Here is a 22,402-nt window from a genome sequence, read left to right on the forward strand (position 1 = left end):
CTATAGGCTATAACCTCTCCACTGAAAAATATAGATCTTTACCACTTCACCAACCCTGCATTGGTGTTATTATTAAAACTTTTCTTACAAAACTCCTCTTACTTAGCACAGATCATTCAAGCCCTTATATCTGGTGAAAAAAAGAAACTTTGAAATTACGAAATTGTGGAGTAAAAGATTTAAATTTTCAAAAACTACGGCTGTTTTTTTGCAGGTGTGAAGCAACAGAAATATATTAAACAATTTTTCCTGAAAAGTATTATTTAAGAAGAAAAAAATCTTACCAAAAATTAGTAACTTACAAAGGATGAGTTGTTTCCAGTCCTCTCAATCGGCTGGTTTGAAGGTTCTTTTAATAATAGCGGATTCACGACACGCGTCTTTCCATCCGCAGAGACCGTGAAATATATTTAAAATCTTCACCGAAGAAAAATGAAAATCCCGACGTCGTCTTAGTTCTTTCTTGGTGGCGGTCCTGCTAGAGAGAACGCTTGATTTGTTTAATCGTTTTGGTCAAAAATTAGTCTTTCTTGCTTTATTTGATCTCTCTCTTTAAAGCTTCCATTCATGGACTCACTCAGAAGATCTTTCAACTCACACAGTTCTTACAGAAGAAGAACTCCGGGAGGAACAGAGTCTGAATCGCCTTTAGAAAAGGAACCCATGCTTCCACTTCGTAATCACCAAGATCGAACTGCCGATTCCGCCGACGATGCTCAACAGAGTGAGTTCGTCGTCAAGATCGACGATGGGAAGGATGGTGAGAGCAAGAATGGCAATGCAGTGCGAGGAGTTGAGACAGAGGAGAGTACGATTTGGAGGGAATCTAGTTACGATTTCAGGAAAGATGGTGGCAATGCCGGGAAAAATGGTGGCGGCGCTGATGGTTTCTTCTTTCCGCAGAGTTCTGGGAGCGGTGAGGATCCTCCGTCGAAATTGATTGGGCAGTTTTTGCATAAACAGAAGGCTTCTGGGGAGATGGCGCTGGATATGGATTTGGAGATGGAGGAGCTTCAGGGTGAACAGTATGGAAAGTTACAACCTGTTTCGGAGAGTCCAAAAGAGCTGAAAGTTTCTTTCCAAGAAGCTTCCAGGAGTCACGTCGAGATCTCCTCTGAGTCAGTTCAACAACAAAAGCAGGATGAAGATTCATCAGACGAGGAGAAGCAGCGTAGCAATCAAAAACCACCACGAAGTCCTCATCTAGACAATCATGAAGGTGGTGGTAGTGGAAGAAGTGGAGTTGTGAGATGTACTTCGAATGCTGCATTCCGACCGACTTCGGGCTTGTTGAGGATTAAAACAAAGTCGAGGTTGATGGACCCTGTGCAGGAACCAGAACGAAAGTCTGCTAAAAATACGTCTGCTAGAAATACAACGAAGTCAGGGATATTGAAGATTGGCAAATCAGGCATGATGGAAGAGGAGGAGGAAGATCCTTTCTTAGAGGACATCCCTGAGGAATTCAGAAAGGCGAAGCTCAGTGCAGTGACGCTGCTTGAATGGATAAGTCTCATTTTGATAATCGGAGCCTTTATTGCTAGTCTTTCAGTACCCGTCTTACAAAAAAGGCTTATTGGGGGTTTCCATCTGTGGAAATGGGAGGTTTTGGTTCTGGTTCTTATATGTGGACGTTTGGTCTCAGGTTGGGCAATTCGGATTGCTGTCTTCTTCATTGAGCGGAATTTCATGTTGCGCAAGAGGGTCCTGTATTTTGTCTATGGGGTGAGGAAGGCTGTTCAGAACTGTATTTGGTTGGGTCTGGTTTTGATCGTTTGGTATTCTATGTTGGATAAGAAGGTGAGGACCGATAGCCATACCAATATCTTATCATATGTCACGAAAATCTTGGTTTGTCTCCTCGTGAGTACGGCGATATGGTTGGTAAAGACTCTCCTTGTTAAGGTCCTTGCATCATCTTTCCATGTGAATGCCTATTTTGATAGGATTCAGGATTCGTTGTTCAATCAATATGTGATTGAAACACTCTCAGGGCCCCCTTTGATTGAACTTAACCACACACTTGAAGAACATGAAAAATGTATGGCTGAGATTAGGCAATTGCAGAATGCAGGAGCAACCATGCCAGCAGAACTTAGAGAAGCTGCTCTCCCCTCGGCTGGGAGAGTGATAGGGAGTGGATTACAAAAGAGTCCAAGACTCACCAAGAGCCCTAAGTTATCTGGGTCACTTAGCAGGCAACAAGATGAGGGTATAACAATTGATCACCTGCATAAATTGAACCAAAAGAATATCTCAGCATGGAACATGAAGAGGTTGATGAATATTATCCGACGTGGAACCATTACTACACTAGATGAGCGGATATTAGATTCAAATCAACCAGAGGAGGCAAATACCCAGATCAAAAGTGAATTCGAGGCAAAAATTGTTGCAAAGAAGATCTTTCGGAATGTAGCTAAGCCGAGGTCTAAGTAAGTCTTTCATTCCATCTCCTCAACTTTCATTTACAATTTTACTCCATGTTATTATTGCTAAATTGCATATGTTTCACTACATGAATTTTAGAAGCAGGACTTGTTTACTTAAATGATTTCTACTATTGAATTCCCATTCTTGCTGTAGGTCCAACAAGCTGTTTTATTTATCTGGTGTTCAATTTGCTTCCTTTTCTGCAACTCCCTCAGCCCCCCACCCAAACCTTTCCCACCTTAAAAAATAAACAAGGGGGGTGTTGGTTTGATTATTATCTGTAGGAAAACTAGTTGCACGCTTAGGTAAAAGACTTGATACTTGTGTATTTATAAGGTTAAATGACCTCTAGGGGAACGAGGACCTAAAACTTGTAGATTGTATGTGCTTTGTCAATAGAATTATTGTTTCACTACTTTTCAGGTCCTTTTATTCAACATATTTTATCCCCCCATTTTGGTTAGTTATATGAGTGTCAAGGCTTTGGGTTTTTTTTTGGGTACATAACGTTGTTTAGCAGTCCTATTTTATGCTGAATTTCAGAATATCTATTTTTCTTGTAAAAATACCCAAAAAAAAGTGTAGGGGAAAATAGTATTATAAGGTTACTTCTAATAGAGGTTTGGTTTCATGTCAGGCTTTTGTGTGATGCATCAAGTATGTAGACTTGGTTCACACCTAAATTGCATTGGCTCTAAAACAGATATTCTATAAGGATATTGCCAATGCTGGGACATGAACAATCAAACTTATTCTATTGGTTTATGATTAATATCCGTGAAAGGTTTAAAAATTCCAGTAGACTTGATAGTTAGAATAATCTAATTGTCAGCTTAATTTTGATATAAAGTATCTAATCTGATGAGATCATGGGCGGATGCATCTAGTTCTTCTCTGTTGGAAATAGTGCAAATTATACAATATGTTGGTGACTAATGGCTATTGAACTTGCCAAGGCATGGCTTAATGTTTTTTATTGTTATAGGTACATTCATCTTGAGGACCTTCTGCGTTTCATGAGAGAAGATGAAGCTGTTAAAACGATGAGCCTGTTTGAAGGAGCAAAAGATAACAAGCGAATTAGCAAGTTTGCTCTCAAGAACTGGGTGGTAAGTAAATCATCTTTCATGCCAGCAACAACTATTATTCAAGCAGCATGCCAAAATTTGAAAGTGCATGTTCTTTTTATGTCTTTTTTGTCAAAATACTCAAAAATGGAAAATATAACTATAGTAGCTCAAGTATGTTGCTATGTTATTCTTACTCTCGAGTTCAGCAGTGCTTTTCTTATGTAATAGATGCGTAGCAGATTTTATACCCCACCAACCAGAAACCCAATAGGCATCTGGATATGGTAATGCTGCAGTTGGCACCAAATCAAAGCCATGTTGGGCAATTTTTGTTGGTGGAGTCCTTGGAGCAATTCATCATTCTCTGCATCTTCAACGTCCTCCCAAATTTGCATTGTATCTGGTGGGAAATGTTAACCTTTGTTCTGTTGGTTATCCATCTCTATTTTCCTCCCAGCCTATAGATACATCAGATAGTCACACCTTCTCTTCACTAATGTGCCCAAGTTGATGGGATGCTGGAAAACATAGGCATTTTCCTTCTTCCTATTGATGTGCCGAAGAACCAATGCTGCCAGGAAACATAGAAAAGAACCAAGTCAATTAGGGGAATTAGGGTAATTTAGGGATTTGAAGGTGGGAATGAAGGGCAACTTCGTTTGAGTGCTTAACCCGTTAAGGAGATTTTAAGTCCAATTTAAGGCTAAAACAATGTGGGAAGTATATATTGTGGTTTTAGTGTGCAGAAGTAATTTGTGAGTTTAATGGAACTTTGTAATGGCTTAGGGTTTAGGGCTGTAGTTAGGATCAAGTGCAAGGAGGATGGAGAGGAAGGTTGTGTCCAAGATTCAACTTATTCTGATGGTGGGGAGCATAGTGCGATTTTTCGGCGAAGTTCGCCATTTCGCCGTCTGCCGAAACAAGAGAAATGGTGAATTTCGCGAAATATCGGAGGAAATTCGCCCTCTAAGTTGTCAGGTCAAGTAATGGCATTTCCGCTGATTATCTTTTTAAGTGACCCAATGACATCTAGGGATCTGCAAAAAAGATCCAATGGTGGAGATTTAAAGTTGGGTTTGAGTTTCAAAAAGTGTACTAATTACCCACCATGTGAGAAAAAGTCAAAGGACTCAAAATGAAGTGATGGAAGCTAGCGGGTTCCACTAATTACACTACTTCCCTTCTGCCGATTGACCCCATAGGGCCAAAGGTCTCCGAGCGACCCACCCTCGTAGAAGTCACCATAAAATGACGTGCACAATAAATATGATGTGAAGTAGATTTAAAAAAATATTATAATATTTCGTGAGAAATTGTAAAATCGGGTAATATTTCACTGATTTCAGCAAGATATTGCCGATTTTAGAGAAATATCGCCAATATTTCACTGAACAATGCCGGTTTCAGTTTCAGTCTTGAAAAAATTTCGCTACTTGCCGAAACAACCAAATTTTGGCAAATTTCAGCAATATGTTGTTACCATGGTGGGGAGTGGGTGATCTGAATCTGCAGAAAGTTACAGTGAGCATGGAACTAGACTTAAGAGGCCTTAGGGTTTCAATAGGTTGCATGGTCTGATGTTTGGATTGAAGGACAGGGGTACTGTGATGAAATTATGGACCAAAAATGGAGGTATTCTTTGATGATTCAAGCAGGGGTACCGTAATGCTGTAATGAAATTATGGACGAAAAATGGAGGTACTTATGATGGTGGAATGAAAGATGGAGCAGCTTAGCATTAGTGCTATTCGAATGGGTTAAAGAGCTTCAGTCAGAATAAAACTAAAGGGACAGCAAAGAAATTAACAAAGTAAGAATATGAGACAACAACTAAACCTACTGATGTGAATGGCAAGGCAGCAAAATCAAACAGAGAGAAATCATGAAACAGAGGGCAAATCTATTGAAATTAATATGGTGAAACAGAAAATTAAAATATTGAAACTAGAATGGAAAGCAGAGCAAGACAAACTAAGAAGAAACAGCAACCAAACATAAATACAGGATAGTGAAGAACAGCAACAAATCAATGAAGATGGATCATGAAACATCATACAAACCACCTAAACTGAATTGTGAAATCAGCATCCAAAAGTACCTAAACACTATGGTGCAGTAGAGCAATCTTGCAACTAAAATGCTTGACCAACAATCGAAAATACCAAGACTAAACATGGGAGTAGGAAATGAACAAAACCATCTGAAACTTGAGAGGGTAGATAACTCTTCTAGATGGGCATTGGTACAACTGGTCCCGCTGCTCTTGCTCCATAGTTTTCTGCAAATTGTCTGCAAATGCAGTAGGTAAAACCCCAACAAATGGTCTTGGTTTGTCAAAAATATGTTCCTATAGGAATAGGAATCATGTTTGTAAAATTTAACTAGAAAAAAAAATCTATTTTAGAGGTTGTATAGTTGAATTGACAATATTCTAGGGCGGAATTCAGAATAGCTTTCAGCTGTGAATCCCTATGAAAAAACAACTGAGCCTCTCGACAATTGAGCATATAGCTGAGTTATTTGCTCTTTTGTTAAAGAACACGAACTTCAACTCAAACCTAATCAGAGTTCTAGGATTTCATAATTAGAAACCTCAGTCACCCCCATCGAAGACATGGAAACAACAACAACAACAACAACAAAAAGCCATGTCCCAACTAAATGGGGTCGGCTACATGGATTCTTGCCTTCCAATCACCTCTGTTTGAGTCAATGCTGGTTACAAGGCCTAAGTTATGTATATCCTTTCTCACCACTTTTTTTAAGGTTACCTTAGGTCTGCCCCTAGCTCTTTTAATTCCTTCAATATGGATTATATCACTTCTCCATACAGGGGCATTTACTAGCCTTCCTTAAGCATGGTCGTGCCACCTCAAATGACTTTCTCGTAGCTTAGCACTTATCGGATCTACTCCTAGACCAACTCTAATATGATAATTCCTTATCTTTGCCTTCCTAGTTTTGTTACTCATCCATCTTAGCATCCTCATTTTGCTACATTAAGTTTATCTATATAGTTCTTTTTAATAGTCCAGCACTCAACACCATGCTTCAGAGAATAGAGCCTGAGGAGCCTACTAGGAAGCACTAGAAATTGAGATGAAATGTGCATATTTGCTGGGAAATATCCAAACCCCCTCACTAGAGGGAAATCCTCATTTCACACAATTCGGTGTGAGGGAGAAACACGGCAAGGTGCCTTGAATTGTCCTAATGGGAGAGTTATAGAACGCCAGCCATAATGATCATAGGGAGAAAGAAAAAATGAAAAAAAGACCCTAATCGTGAAGAAATGCATAATCCGAAGACCACGTCTACCTTGTCATCCTTGTCGATATGCCACTTTTCCTCCACTGCTCACAGGTGTCAACTGGTTCTTCCCTCGGCTGCTGCTAATGGGTTTTTGCTGTTTCACCTACTATAGTGTGACGATCACTGGCCTGAGATAGCATGGTTTATATGTATACCAATTATTCTTTGATGATGCTAAACATTGATGGCGTAGTTGAACTTGTGGAGCTTTTGGGGAGTAGTTCTGTTCTTCCTCTTCTTTACCTATTTCTCACTTTTGAGAACGATTAAACTTAAAAGAAACAAGGAATTGGAACAATGCACTCATCAAAGGTTTTTATGGAGAAACAAAGAGGAAATATTTTTTAGGGTTTTAAGAGAAGATTATAAAAGAGTACAAATTTACCATTTTAGCCTCCCTTATATTCATTATAAGCACATGTCTTTTAAAATCCCCCGCAAAAGACAGTTGAAATTGATTTTCATAGAAAAATGAAAAACAGGTCTCAACCTGTTTTTGGTTTTTGTATTTTTCAACCCTTCTGAAATAGAAATAAGCTATTTAAATTGTACCATATTACCATAAATATTTATTTGGGTAAAAATAAAAAATGAAAATTATATCAAACACTACCTAACTTAGAACAGAATTACCTGGCTAACTTGACCGACAACTTTAAAACAACTCTTAGCTACCTGGACTAACACTTTGAAACAGCTCATAGCTATCCTGTGCATTGAGGTGTTAAAAAGGATTGCTTAAAATTTAAATTTATTACTGATGTCATGAGAACTTAAACATGCCTTAATCAAACCAATTGAATTAGGTTAAATCATGACACAACCGAAGACACTGACCAAGTTATATACGCTGCTTCTTGGACTTGCAGATGTAGGTGTTTGAATCTGCATCACTTGTAAAGTTTTTATGGTAATCATCTATGTATGGTTATCTGTAGTAAGCTTCTTTGTCTTTAGTCACGCAAATCTCCAAAATATAGGAATGGCGTACGTTAAAGAGAGTTATATCACCCTCGTTATATCACACTAAGAATTATCTTTATGGTGTCCCAATGCAAACCGTACATTGCAATGAACAGGTGATGTGGACCCATCACCTAAACTGGTTGTTTTATTTGGTTTAAGTGTAGAGCTGGGTTATATTCATCTTAGGCCTTTTATCCTATGGTTTGCCATTTATATGGGACTAAACTATAGGTTGGATAAGAAATTAGGTGTTCTGAAATCAATCAGTTGCATTGGTTTGAACTGGTGGTTCAATGTAAATTGTGTTAAGATATTCTCTTTTTGGCTTAGAGAAAATCCTTTTTTAAGTAGCTTCTTTTTAACTGCTTTTTGGTGGGGCTGGATTAGGACTTCTTTTTAAGTTACTTCAGTTTCCTGGTCAGTATGAATTAACAATTAGGTCAAGGATTTAAGCCTTTCCTTTTAATTTAAGAATCTATGTTTGAGCCTTTATGTCAGTTGTAATAGGCCAAGTACTGCAACTCAGAAACTTAAAATTTATTTTGTGCAAGCTATTGCTGTCTTGTTTTTGTCCTTTGTGAGCTCTCAGTGTAGTGTGTGACCTAAACTCAGGTGGGATTGGTGAGACCAGTTGATTCCTTGATGGTGTGAAGCCCTACATTTCGTTATTCAACTTCCTCTTCATTAATTTGATGAACATGTTCAAGGATCATATTGGATTTAATCTTCATGAAACATCCAATTGCTGTGGTCCTGCTTCAATTGACTAACCAGCATTATTTGCATGCCCCCTTCCCCCAGTTTCTACTACTAAACCTTCTAATCCCAAACCCTAAGCTTCTCCTTCCTTATTTTTATTTGTGGATACAGTAGCTCAATAAAACCTACACACAGCCCAATTTCACCATCAATTTTCATCTAGGATAAACCTGTTCCAGCCCCTTGACCTTCTTCAAAGCTGTTCCATGTCTGACCAGCAGAAACTATTGACACCAAATACATCCCTAGCCTGTTTATTCCAAAAAACCTGTTTTACATTTCATCTAACCATCCCAAACAGAAATCCATCCCTAACCTGCTGATTCCATAAAAACCGAAGTTACTTTAGATTCAACCATCCAATTTCACATTGTTTGATCACCTAATCCTCACACTCAGGACAAAAGTATCAAATTTGGTTGCAATGACCAGCCAAACCCCCAGAATGTTGCTTTTTTACAGGTTCAAAGCCCAGGAAAATCTTAATTTTGTTGAGACTCCCAAATTTGTCATTCGAACCTTATCCTTGTACCCCCAAGCCTTCACTGGTAGGCTCCCCATTAGCTACTGGTCATAACTCTTAAGGATAGTACAAACCAAACCCTACCGTTATCAAATCCTAACCTTTAAGTGGACCCCACAACCCTATTCTAACCTACCTGAACTTTGCTGGTTGATACAAGGTCCTTGTTTGTTGGCTTCTAAGTTGATCGCTTTCAATCTAGGGCTACAATTGGAGTAGGATGTTATTATGCCGTTGGACCAGGCAGCAACGTACAGTCTGAAAGGCTTTTCAGTATGCAGTTTCAGCTTTCTAATAGCTTCCTTGGCAGTTAAATTGTCATAATTCTGTCTCCATCAAGATTCAGGTTTCAAAACTTTGTGCCTCTTGCAGATCCTCAATTTTCCACTTTGGATGTTACTGGTATTCTCTTCCCTACTAAACTTCACTTTATAAGGAATGTGTGAATTGCATCCTCTTCCCTGTTGTCCTCATATGCCAATGATCCTATCATCTTGCTCTAAGCATCAAGGGATTAATATTAGAGGTATAATCATTCATAACTAATGCCTGACCAAATTTGTAGCAGTCTTTAAACATAGCCTGCAGGTTTCAACATTTTCTTTGGACATATACAAGAAGCCGGTTTTTTGCTTCAAAGGTGAAGCAATGCATTTCAGATCTATCCATCTCATCTAGAATTGTTAAAATCTCAACTCAAAGAGTTAGATATTTAGTCACTTTGTTCCCTTATCACTGTCTCAGCTCCCACTAGCTTGTTAGAGCTCTGTCCTGTTGGAAGTTACAACACTTTCTTGTCTCCTGGTGTGTATGTGGAGGCAAGTGATAAATACAGAGTTTAGAACTTTGATACATCTCCACTTTTTGTGTTTGTGTGTGGAGGATTTGTTTCCTACTTTTTTGCTTTGTTTATGATAAGTTTGGTAATGTGTTACATCCTTGGAACTTCAGGTTAATGCATTCAGAGAAAGAAGAGCCCTTGCTTTGACCTTGGACGATACAAAAACAGCTGTAAACAAGCTTCATCATATATTAAATGCCGTAGTGGGAATAATCATTATCATTGCCTGGCTACTTATATTGGGAATTGCCACAACTCATTTCCTTGTCTTAATTAGCTCGCAACTCTTACTTGTGGTATTCATCTTTGGGAACACTTGCAAGACTACATTTGAAGCAATCATTTTCTTATTTGCAATACATCCATTTGATGTTGGTGATCGTTGCGAAATAGAGGGAGTTCAGGTAGCATACTAAACTTACCTATGATTGTGTATGCATGTGTGTAGAGATATTAGGACCCTAACTTCTAACTTTGTGGCTTACAGATGATAGTAGAGGAGATGAACATCCTGTCCACGGTATTTTTAAGGTTTGACAACCTGAAGATCACATACCCGAACAATGTTCTTGCTACCTTGCCCATCAGTAACTACTACCGTAGTCCGGACATGGGAGATTCCATTGATTTCTGCATCCATGTCTCCACGCCACTTGAGAAGGTCGCTACAATGAAACAAAGAATAATAAGGCATGTCCAAAAACTGTTTCCTCTCTTTCTCCCTTAGTGTGTGCTTCTTGTCTTTGCAATTTCTCCACTTCAGATTGATTGTCATTTTGAAGGTAATGCAAGCGAGTACTTGACCAACGCAACAAAGCATTAGTTGCGGTGGTAGAGTTTTGATTCCATAAGATTGTATGTTAGTCTCCTAGTTTTGATTGGTTTCTTTTGCAAATATGACCTCAAAAGTTGCATACGTCAAATTGTAGGAATCATCTAGGAGTGGAAATGGTGAGATACCTTAGTTTGCTTGTAGACCAAATGTATTTTTGCCTCCTAGGATAGGAATCATTGTATGGAGGTAATTCCTGATCCTGATACTATTTGTGTTGTCTGCCTATCCTTTCAGGTATACTGAGATTAAGGAGGACCATTGGGCTCCTGGTGCATTGGTTGTGTTAAGGGATGTCGAAGACATGAATAGACTGAAGATATCAGTTTGGTTATCCCAACGAATGAATTTTCAGGACATGGGGGAAAGATTTGTAAGGAGGGATCGCTTGGTAGAGGAGATTATGAAGATTCTCAAGGAGCTTGAGATCGAATACCGCATGCTTCCTCTTGATATCAATCTCCGGAATATGCCTGCTGTAACTTCAACACGCCTTCCATCTAACTGGACTGCTTGTTCTCACTGAAGCAAACTAATCTTGAAGAAACAGCTTAGCTAATGTTGATCCTCTTGAGATGCCATGTCTGTGATATCCAACGACGACGAGAGATTAGGCTGAAAGCACTTTTGGGTCAGTGATGAGGATCAGAGGGTATTCGGATATCTGCTTGCCTTGCCTTCTGAAGGGTTTTTTTTTTCTTTCTTTCTAATATATCCGACATCCCTCCCATTTATTTCAGATGAGTTGATACTTGTGTATTCCCAATACCATGGTCCCCTGCTTTGGACTCTTTGATATCATCCTGTAGAGAACTTTTTCAAAATGTAGTGGTGGATTTTATTACCATTCATTATTTTGTCTATGCAGGTGATTAAAGGATCAAATGCTATATGGAACTATAGCCTTGCATTGTAGGAGTTAATTATTTTAGAAAAGCTTAAAAAAATGAGGATCGGGGAAGCAACAAAAAGAATTTTCCTGAAGACTTCTCTCTTGAAGGCTTTAAATTATGAAGGCAACCCCAAGTACTTCGGAGGGCCACCATGGAATTCTTAGAACCTTAGACAACCATCTTTTAAATCTGGGAGCTATATTGGAGTTGAAATAGAAAGATGACTTATACTAGTTAATTTGCAGTCCACTTGTTGTACAATAGATCTAGCAGGATTTAATATTATGGAACTCCTGTAAACATACCTCAGAGAAAAGAATAGTGTCATCAACAAAAAATAAGTGGGATATAGGATCACTCTTGCTTCTAATTCTGATCCCTAAAATTAGATTTTCTTATTGAGTAGCTGAGAGAACTGAGCTAAAAGCTTTGGCATAGAGAACAAAGATGGCAATGGAGATAGGATCCTGCTACCTGATGCCCTGGAAGGTTGAATAGACCCTCTAGCTGAACTGTTAACCTGAATTTGGCATGAAACTAACTTCAAACATGACATGACTAACCCCATCCATTGTTCACAAAAGTCCAACTTTAACAGAGTACCCTCCACAAAACTCCACTCTAAATGATCATATTGCCCTGTTCATATATAATTTTAAAGCCATTAGTTTATTTTTCACCTTTTTTTTCTTCTCTTAATTTAATGGAAGAACTCACGAGCCAGTAGAACATTGTCTGAAATGCTTCTATTTAGGACAAAGCCTAATTGGGACTGACTAACCACCTTATCAAGAATACCTTTCAGTCTGGTGGCAATAAGTTTTGTGCCTATTTTTAGTGTTACATTACATAAACAAGTCAGCCTAAATTGATCAATAGATTCAGGTTGGTTATATCTAGGAATACACAAACAAAAGTGGAATTAATTTCTCTAGGCATGCTACCAGTAATAAATAAATCAGTCACAAACTTAAAAACATCTTCCTCTACCAGGTCCCAATAATGGTGACAAAATGGGGGAAGCCCATCCGATCCAGGAGATTTGAGGGGAAACATAGAAGATATAGCCTCTTTGATTTCTTCCTAACTTGGCAACTTCATCAGCATAATATTGTCTTCCTCTATCACTTTGGGCTGAATTGTGGAAGGGACTACATTAAGAGTAGCTTCATCAATACCTTCAATTCTGTATATGTTTCTATACCTATTCAACACCTCCTTATAGATTTCTTCATCTATCTGAGAACACTCCTCAGAACTTAACTTCAGTTTTGAGACCTTGCTATGACTCCTGAAAGAACTTTGTGTTCTTATATCCTGAATTTAGCCAAAGTTCATGGGCTTTTTGTGCCCATTTATCCTCCACATTCCTTAATTCCACCTTGAGTAGTTCCCATAATCTCTTTTCCTTCTCTTCAGTCTCTTGAGTTGGGTTTTCATGCCTACACCTAACTCTTTGAGCAGATTAGCAATTGTAGTTTGCACATGGCCGAATGTGGATTTGTTCCATTCAGTGAACATCATCCTAACTTGTTGGCTTTTGATAAGTAATGTATGAGAAAAACAACTACTTCCTTCGATTTCTCATGCTTGAGCTGCTTTACTTCTACATTTTTTGTGTAGGAACCACATTGATTAGAATCTAAAGGGCCTGTGCGTGAGCTTCTCCCACCCATAGTGTCCACCACCAAAAGAAGGTGATTAGATCCTATCATGGGATGCACAACTACTATTTCCTCTCCAAATTGAGTTCTCCATCATACACTAGCTAAGGCCCTATCCAATCTAATTCAAATGTTATCTCCTCTCCCCTTCTTTTGTTGTTCCAAGTAAAGCTAGGACCTTGAGATCCCAAGTCTAGGAAACCACATTCATCCATCATCTTTGAAGTCCTCCATATCATATCTACCTTTAGTCGAGCCTCCTTGTTTCTCTTTCCATGAGACATATGTTTATGTTTCCACCAGCTTAAGAAGGGGTCCACCTCTATTATTTGTTCCTTCGAAGTGTCATCGTACGAGACATAACCATCATCTTCCTCTTCTGGGGGTTTGGAGGGTTCTCCTGGATCAAAACTACTAGCAGGCAAAAGGAGAGGACCTTTGCATGGTGGACTGAAAGAAAATCAGAGAGGAGATGGAGATAGGTGAAACTAGGATATTAAACACTCACTCAACGCAGGAAATGGTATCACTCACTTGACGGAGGAAAAAAATGAGTTTGGACATTTCGATTCCCTTTACAAATTATGGAGAAAGGTGTATAAAATATAAGAGGGAAACCAATACATCCTTGTCATGGTTCAGAGAACCAAAAAGCTTTAGATTGGAATGAGCATAGGAAGGGGATAGGAATACACGTTTCTTTCACTCTTCTACTATTCAGAGACGTAAATCTAATAAGATTGTTAAGCTCAAATTGGAGTCTGGGGAGTGGTTACAGTCTTCAAAGGAAATTAGGGAGGAAGTGCAAAGAAGATATGGTGATATTTTCAAATCTGAACAGGTGGACGAGGAAGCTTTGAATTTGGTCATGACAGCAATTACAAGTCGTGTTGATGAAGTGATGAATGACCACTTATGTAAGAGTCCTGATGAGGCCGAGATCAAGGAAGCTTTATGGGGGATGGCTCCACTAAAGAGTCCCGGTCCAGATGGTCTACCTCCAGGGTTCTTCCAGAGGCTATGGAAACTGGTGAAATCTGACCTTTGCCATTTTGTTGCTGAATATTTTAGTACTGCTAGTTTACCTATTGTTGCAAATGTTACTTTTGTTTGTTTAATCCCTAAAGTGGACCAACCTGAACAAGTGGACCACTTTAGGCCAATCTCACTTTGTAATGTTGTCACAAAGGTTATTAGCAAAGTAATGGCATCGAGGCTTAAGGTGTACCTGGACTCTATCATTTCTTATCCTCAATCAGCCTTCATCCCCAACCGCCTAATTTCAGACAACGTTCTAATAGCTCATGAGGCATTCCACTACATCAAGCACAAAAAAAAGGGAGGAAGAGGTTTATGGCAATAAAGTTGGACATGCGAAAAGCATATGATAGAATGGAGTGGCCATTCATTCAAAAGTTAATGCAAGCCTTGGGTTTTTGTGAGAAATGGGTCATGTTGACTATGGGTCTTGTTACGTCAGTTTCTTATCAGGTGTTGATTAATGGATCTCCCCAGGAAAGAATTATCCCATCTAGAGGCATCAGACAAGGAGACCCGTTATCTCCAGCAATTTTTGTCCTCTGTTCTCAAGCACTTTCAGCTATACTTCTCGAAGCTGAACAAGCTGGGTTAGTGAAAGGAATGAAGGTTAGAAACAGGTCAAAACCTCTCTCTCATCTTCTATTTGCAGATGAATACCAACTTATCTTTCGCCCAAGTGAAAGTGGAGGAGATCTACAACCTCAAAGCTTGTCCGGACTTCTCTCTTAAAGCAAGTGGGCAAAGTATCAACTTGGAGAAGTCTTGCCTTACATTTAGTCCAAATACGCCTTCAAAAATAAAAAGATGGTTCTCCCGGATACTAAAGATAAAATATGGCGATGGACCGAAGAAATATCTTGGTTTGCCAGTTCAGTTCGGGACTTCAAAGGCTGATCTTTTTAAAGAACTAAGGGAGAAAACATGCAAGGCAATCCAAGGGTGGAAGGGTAAGCTACTATCACATGCTGGGAAAGAAGTATTGATAAAGTCTGTGGCCCTCTCCTTAAATTCATATGCAGCTTCACATTTCAAACTACCAAGCTCTCACCATGAGAAGATTAAACAAGCAGTCACACACTTCTTTTGGAATGGGGAAGGAGAGAAGAACAAAATGTGTTGGATAGCTTGGGATAAACTCTGCAGATCTAAGGAAAAAGGTGGCCTCGGTTTCAGAGACCCAACTATACAGAATAAAGCTCTTCTAACCAAGCTTGCTTGGAGACTGTGGAGCAACCCCACCTCTTTTTGGGCTGAATTCTTTAAGAGTCTTTATTTCCCAAATAGCTCCTTTCTGGAAGCAAAGAAGAATGCCAATGCTTCTTGGGCATGGAAAGGGATATTGGAAGGAAGGAAATATCTGATGGAAGGTTTGGTATGGGTGGTCGGGAAAGGAGATAAAATTCATATTTGGAGGGATAAATGGATACCATCGCACTCTGAGAAGCGGATAAAGCATTTAGAATATCAATCGGATTCATATACTTGGGTGGCTGATTTAATAGATGCTAACACAAGATGTTGGAAGGAGGACTTGATCAGGTCCATGTTTCATCAAGAAGATGTGGATGCTATCTTAAGTATACCATTAAGTGTGTTTCCTAAAGAGGATAGTCAGATTTGGGGAGAGACAAGAAATGGGGTGTTTACTTCGAAATCAGCATACCATATGCTTAAGAATCGGATGGATAGCACTCTTGTGAGCAGGACAGACGAGGTATGCAAAGAAACTTGGAGAAACATCTGGAGTTGTGACTCAGAACCAAAGGTGAGAAGTTTTATGTGGAGAGCATGTGCGGGCGGTGTCTCATCTACTGAAAATTTGGTTCGTAGACAGATCAACATTGACCCCAGTTGCCAGCGTTGTGGTGGAGCCCTTGAATCTATTGATCACATTTTGTTTGAATGTGATTTTGCTAGAGCAGCGTGGCACGCCTCCCCGCTTGGTTACCATCCCCCAAATGAACCAAAGCTCCATCGATTTATTGAAAGCTGGAAATTTCTTAGCAAGGAGAAAAAGAGCTCCAAGGAGTTAGCGGGCTTGGCATCATATTTGTGCTGGAATATCTGGAAGGATCGAAACAGGTTTATGTTTGATGGGTCATCAATGCAGCCCGATGTGACGGCATGTAGAGCGGTGAAGGAATGGGAGACTTTCCTTCGAGGCCAAACAACTCATCCTCACCTCAAGCCCGAGTGAAGTGGTCCAGAAGCGGAAAGTGGATCAGAGACCCAAATGGAGGACACCCATGGAACCTTACTTCAAGCTAAATTCAGATGCGAGTCTTAACTCTAATGGTTCAGGCATTGGATTTGTCATTAGAACCCATACGGGAGAGGTTCGCATTGCAGTTTCTGACCCAGTCCGATTTGGTGACGTTTTGCTGGGGGAGGCCTTAGCAATGAGAGAAGGTCTTATATTGGCCATTGGTGAAGGAATTGACTACATTATTGCTGAGTCTGATAGCTTGGAACTCATAAATTCCATTAATGGAGGTATGCCAACAGCCGTAGTAGCAAGAGAGGTTGTATCGGACATTATCCAGTTGGGTTTGTCCATTGTGGATTGTAAGTTTTCTTATGTTCCCAGGTTAGGTAACAGTGCGGCTGACCGCCTGGCTAGGAAGGCCACGTCTGTTTCGGGGAGGACGTTTTGGCCACTTTCCAATCCCTGGTTCCTTGACTCGACGGAGTTAAGCCCAGTGTGTTGTTCCCGTCTTTCTCAATAGAAGTTTAATTACCAAAAAAAAAAAAAAGAATGAGCATAGGAAACAAGTGAAGTTGATCTTTTCTTGTTTTGTTTTTCCCTAGGCACTTTTTCTTTGTCAATCGACTTGAAAACAACAAAAAGAAAGAAAGAGAAAGAAAAAGAAATAGAAAAAAGAAAAGTCTTTTTGACCTCAATGCTATATTCGATTGGTCATCTCCTAAATTTCCATGATAGAGCAATGCTCTCACTAAACTAATTATTAGATAGGGGTTTGTTTTTTAAAATGACCTATGATAGCGACTACCATTTGGGGTAAATTAATTGATATTTAATAATTTAGTGGCGTTTCCAAATAGAAACCACTATTTTGGGGGCATAAATGTTAATATAAATATGTATATATACAGGAAATAAATTTTAATTTTGGACACTTATGTATTCTTAAGATTAGGCTAATTGTAACATAAAAAACATATTGAATTTCAGTCAATGTCCTTACATTTACATGAAAACCCAAAAGTGACTTAGACTAAACACTATAGTATCCTAAATTTTAAATGGATAATAGAAAAACTAGATCAAAATAGACCAAAAGCAGAAGTCAGAAAAGTTTGTTATTAGTGTCATACTCATAAAATTATCATGTGTGATTTTTTTTTTTAGCTCAAAGAGAGATGATATATTATATTACTGGTAAATAAAAATAATAGGTCTTACATACGATAATAAGTGAAACCTTAAGCGGTTGCACTAAATCGTGAAGGGGCTTAGGGAGATCAGAAGGTGTAAAGGCCATCGCTGAGCCACCCGATAACAACTCACTTATTTTATTTTTTTGGGTTTAATCCAATTTCAACGGTCTGGTTCAGCCCATGCTTCTTCAATCTGGTTTCAACCCTAAGAAGTAAACGGGATCGGTTCAGATTCGGATACTGGATTCGGCTTGGATATACCAGTATCCAAATCTGAATCCAATTTGCAAAACCTCTATGCTAATTCAAATCTGGCAGAAATTTAGAGAAGGCATCCGAACTTGAATTAGAAACTTTATCGGATATCCGATAAACTATCCGATATTAATTGGTGATTGTTATTTTTTTTTCATTTTCAATATCACATTTTCCGGTTGCCGATTACCAATTTCCATATCCGATTATCAACCCTTTTGTAGAGAAAAGTGTTTAATATTTTACTCTAACTGGAAAATTTTCAACTTTCGATTATCCAGTTACCGATTACTGGTTTCTGAATCTAATTATCATCTCTTTTAGAGGAAAAAAAAAAGAGTTGAATACTTTACTCCATTCGGATAAATTTTTATCCGGATATTATGCGATCCGATAAACAATTATCCGAATTTAAATCGGTTGCTTAACAACGAACGCAAATATTTTTCGGTAAGAAAATTTTCAGATACAGACAACCTTAGATGAATACGAATGCGAATTCGGAGGCAGATTTCAGTTATCCATTTACAAGTCTACTAAGAAGTAGACCCGACACCTTAAATAAACTTATACAAGCTTCAGTTAGGTTTCACTAACCGGACCAACAAGGTTTGATTCAAATTCTCCTAGTTTGATCCATTTAAACAAATACAAACTAAAATGCTATTTTTTTTCTTTTTTCTTTTTTTTCTTTTGGAGGGTGGGGGGTTGCAACGGAAGACTAAGATTTTGTTAACAATAGTAGGTGATTAAATATTTGTTGGATAAGAGTATGTAGAACAGAAAGGGGTTTAAGCTCCCTTTGCTAAAAGGTGAACATCTCTATTACTTAATTTGTGCACAAATTTGAAAGAAACACAAGCAAGGCTTAGAACTAAAACAAGGATGTCTTATCATGCTTAGATATTTGAATTCTTCCCCAGCGAGCCCTTTGAATGCTTCTGGTTGGTCAAGAAACTCGTCGTTTACCATCTTGAGTCCTTGACAGACGTGCTGATGACAAGCCTTATGAGCCGACCTTTCAATTTTCCCAGGAGAAAAGCAGAAGGCACGCGCAAACTGGATTAGAAAACTGGATTAACACAACTGAAAGCTTTATTAGGAACTTCCCAAAATCGTCAATTTTTGGTCATTTGAGAATCTTTTCATGGATCAAGTTTCTGTGGACAGCTCGGAGCTTCTACTTCAACATTTGTTGGTTTGCATAAGATTTGGACATCCCTCACTTGTTCAAATTTAACATCTAAAGACATTCCTCACCATCTCACTCTTCCTTCACTTGCACTCCAAAGAATTCATTGTTTCTGGTGTCTACATTTCATGGCTAGTTTATTACCAAAAGAAGGAAGAAAAAAACAATTCATGGCCAGTATTGGACTATGTGCAAAATCAAGATGCTGGCTTCCATCATAAAATATCACAAGGCTATCCATTATCCTGATGATAATACCCCACACCGTAATCAAGGAAAATGAAACAAGTTTTGAGTCCAGAGAACTTTGGTTTTCCTGAAGAAGGAAGTCTATAAATAGAATCCATCCAAAGACATTTCTGCAAGACCCATCATTAAATATTTAACAAGATTCTAAAAGACAAAATAGATAATTTGCCCATAAGTTTTATCCATTAATACAATCATCTACGAGTGCCATAACCCCCCCCAATAAAAAAACCAAAAACCAATTTTCCACAGCCCCCAAGGTAAAAAATCCACGGCCCCCCACACCCACCCCCCAACAAAAAAAAAACACCAACACCCCCCCCCCCCCCCCCCACAAAAAAGAAGGAGAAAATAGAGGAATCTACACCATGAAGTACTTGTCTCTAGAAATATCCCTAGAAATATCTAGACCCACTAGAATATTCCTAATCATTAGATTCTAGACACTTGTACAAATCACAACCATCATTGCATCCACCCACCATAAATAGGGAGGGACTCATTGTACAAAGCATCAAACAAGTGAGCAATACAAGTTCTCTCAAGGTTCTCTTTGAGCTCTAAGCTCTTCTACTCTCTCCGGGTTTAGGCCGACTTAGTGCAAGAAAGTGGGCCGTGACATTTGTGGTATCAAAGCTCGGTTGGGTGGTCAAGCGTGTGGGAAAACACGATGACAAGCGAGTCCGAGACGTTCAATGGTGCACAAGAGGAGCTAAACCGTGGGAGGGAGACCCACACCACCAAGGATAGGCGCAAGGGCAAGGAGAAGTTCGGAAGTTAGTGCAACTATGGAGCCACGTCTAACGCGGGTGGAGTTGGCGATGGCCGAGGCAAGGGAACGCCTGACGTTGGGGAGCAAAGGACCGATGAGCTCGATGGCCGGATGGACGAGCTCAAGGAGTTCCTATTGGGTGCTCTCAACACCATGGAGCACAAACAACAACAACAGCTTGAGGCCCTTCGCACCCAAGTAGTGGAAAGGATCGCCACGGTGGAAGCTCGGTGCGGGAATTGAGAGAGAGGTAGCAACGGCGGGAGAACCACGACCGGTGGGAGGTGGGCGGAAGCACCAAGGGTGGAGGTGCCAAAGCCTAAGGCATTCGAGGGAACGAGAGATGCCGGGAGGTTGACAACTTCCCATGGCACATGGAGCGGTATTTTGAAGCTACGTCGATGGAGGACGAGTCTACCAAGATCAAGACCGGCAACCTACCTCACCGAGACCGCAGCTCTATGGTGGAGACGAAGGTACAATGACATGCAAAAAGGTACGTGCACCATAGACACATGGGAAGACTTCAAGAAAGAGCTTAAGAAACAATTTTATCCGGAGAATGTTGCATTCTTGGCCCGAAAGAACATCAAGAGGCAAAGCACACGGGTCGATTCGAGACTACGTGAAGGAGTTCTCAACACTCATGTTGGAGGTCCCGAGTATGACCGAAGAGGAACTCTCTTCGACTTCATGGATGGGCTCCAAAATTGGGCCTCAAGAGCTACAACGTCGAGGTGTACAAGATCTTGCTACGGCTATAGCGGCGGCGGAGTCCTTAATAGAGTTTCGAAGGGACGAGTCTAAGGCCAAGAAGAGCAATAATGGCAAAGGTGGGGGAGAGAAGGGGTCGAAGACCGACCACACAAGGAAGGCATAAACAAGTTCTCTTCAAACAAGGAGGGTGGCAAGCAAGAAAAGAAGAAGAAATTCCAGCCCAAAGACAAGTGCTTCCTTTGTGATGGACCACATTGGGCTAGGGATTGCCCAAAACGGAAGGCCCTAAGTGCACTACTCGAAGATAATGGTGAAGAGGAGGCGCACGTGGGATCGTGCAGCAGCTGGTGCCATTAAGGCCAAGGACAAAGCTCCTACATTGCCAAAGGGGTTGATGTACGTGGAGGCGCGATCAACCGCAAGGTGGTAAGGGCCATGGTTGATACGGAGCAACACACAACTTTGTCTCGACGGAGGAGGCAAAGCGTTGGGGCTCAAGATGAGCAAGGAAAGAGGGAGCCTTAAAGCAGTCAACTCGAAGGCACGCCCTATTGAGGGAGTTGCCAAGGGAGTCGAGATGACGATTGGGGCTTGGAAAGGCACCGTGGACTTGTCGGTCGTGACAATGGACGACTTTGACTTGGTGCTTGGCATGGAATTCTTGACACGGGTCAAGGTCGTACCCATGCCATTCTTAAACAAGGTGTGCATTATGGAGGAAGGAGCACCTGATGGTCCCAACGATACACGGGACAAGGAGGGGCCGAAGCTTCTTTCGGCCATGCAATTGAAGAAGGGAGCCGAAGAGGGCAAGTCACACATTTGGCAGCACTCTTGGAAGACAAGGAGGATGTCCCCAAGGCAGCCGGACCGAAGGAGGTCAAGAGAACTCTAGAGGAGTTCAAGGACGTGATGCCCCCAGAGTTGCCCGAAGCCTACAGCCAAGGCGAAAAAGGTTGGACGTGGCTAAGTCATACTTAGACAAAGCCACAAAGAAGATGAAGAAGTGGGCCGACAAGGATAGACGACCCGCAAACTTCGAAACCGGGGATATGGTCATGGTGAAGTTACTACCCCAACAATTCAAGTCCCGAAAGGTGCAAACCATTCGCGGTATGAAGGCCCGTTCAAGATCATGAAGAAGGCGGGTAAGGTTTCTTACCAACTAGACCTCCCACCAAAGCTCAAGATCCATCCCGCCTTCCATGCAAGTATGTTGAAGCCTTACCAAGAAGATGCGGAGGATCCTAGTCGTGGGACTCTACAAGGGCATCTACGAGTGTAACGACATCCCATGACAAGGAGGCGAGATATAATGGCGGACCGAGTAATACGCAAACGCGGGGTGCCTCCGAGTCGAGAGTATTTGGTGAAGTGGAAGGGATTGCCCGAGAGTGAAGCAAGTTGGGAACAGAATACGCATTGTGAGCTCCAAGAACATATAAGGAGGTTCCACGATGAAAACACGACGAGGACGTCGACGG

The 22,402-nt window shown here is 40.3% G+C and overlaps 1 protein-coding gene across 1 annotated transcript; it reads left to right on the forward strand.

Moving 5' to 3' along the window:
• The first annotated feature begins 381 nt into the window (after positions 1-381).
• LOC149015415 (mechanosensitive ion channel protein 6-like) lies at positions 382-11,796 on the forward strand. The gene is made up of 5 exons (XM_089155591.1): positions 382-2,435; positions 3,419-3,542; positions 10,015-10,308; positions 10,392-10,594; positions 10,974-11,796. The coding sequence occupies exons 1-5, from the start codon at positions 568-570 to the stop codon at positions 11,260-11,262; spliced, it is 2,778 nt and encodes a 925-aa protein (XP_089011717.1). The 5' UTR covers positions 382-567; the 3' UTR covers positions 11,263-11,796.
• The last annotated feature ends 10,606 nt before the right edge of the window (positions 11,797-22,402 follow it).

The sequence above is a fragment of the Hakea prostrata genome, chromosome 5 (genome assembly GCF_041222555.1).
Source record: "Hakea prostrata isolate BN-2017 chromosome 5, UWA_Hpros_2, whole genome shotgun sequence".
Classification (NCBI taxonomy): domain Eukaryota; kingdom Viridiplantae; phylum Streptophyta; class Magnoliopsida; order Proteales; family Proteaceae; genus Hakea; species Hakea prostrata.

Excerpts from the sequence above, each read along its gene's own strand:
- LOC149015415 (XM_089155591.1), top strand. The coding sequence starts at position 568 with ATGGACTCACTCAGAAGATCTTTCAACTCACACAGTTCTTACAGAAGA. Across the intron at positions 2,436-3,418 it reads GTAGCTAAGCCGAGGTCTAA|GTACATTCATCTTGAGGACC; the intron begins GTAAGTCTTTCA and ends TTATTGTTATAG. Across the intron at positions 10,595-10,973 it reads ATGAAACAAAGAATAATAAG|GTATACTGAGATTAAGGAGG; the intron begins GCATGTCCAAAA and ends CTATCCTTTCAG.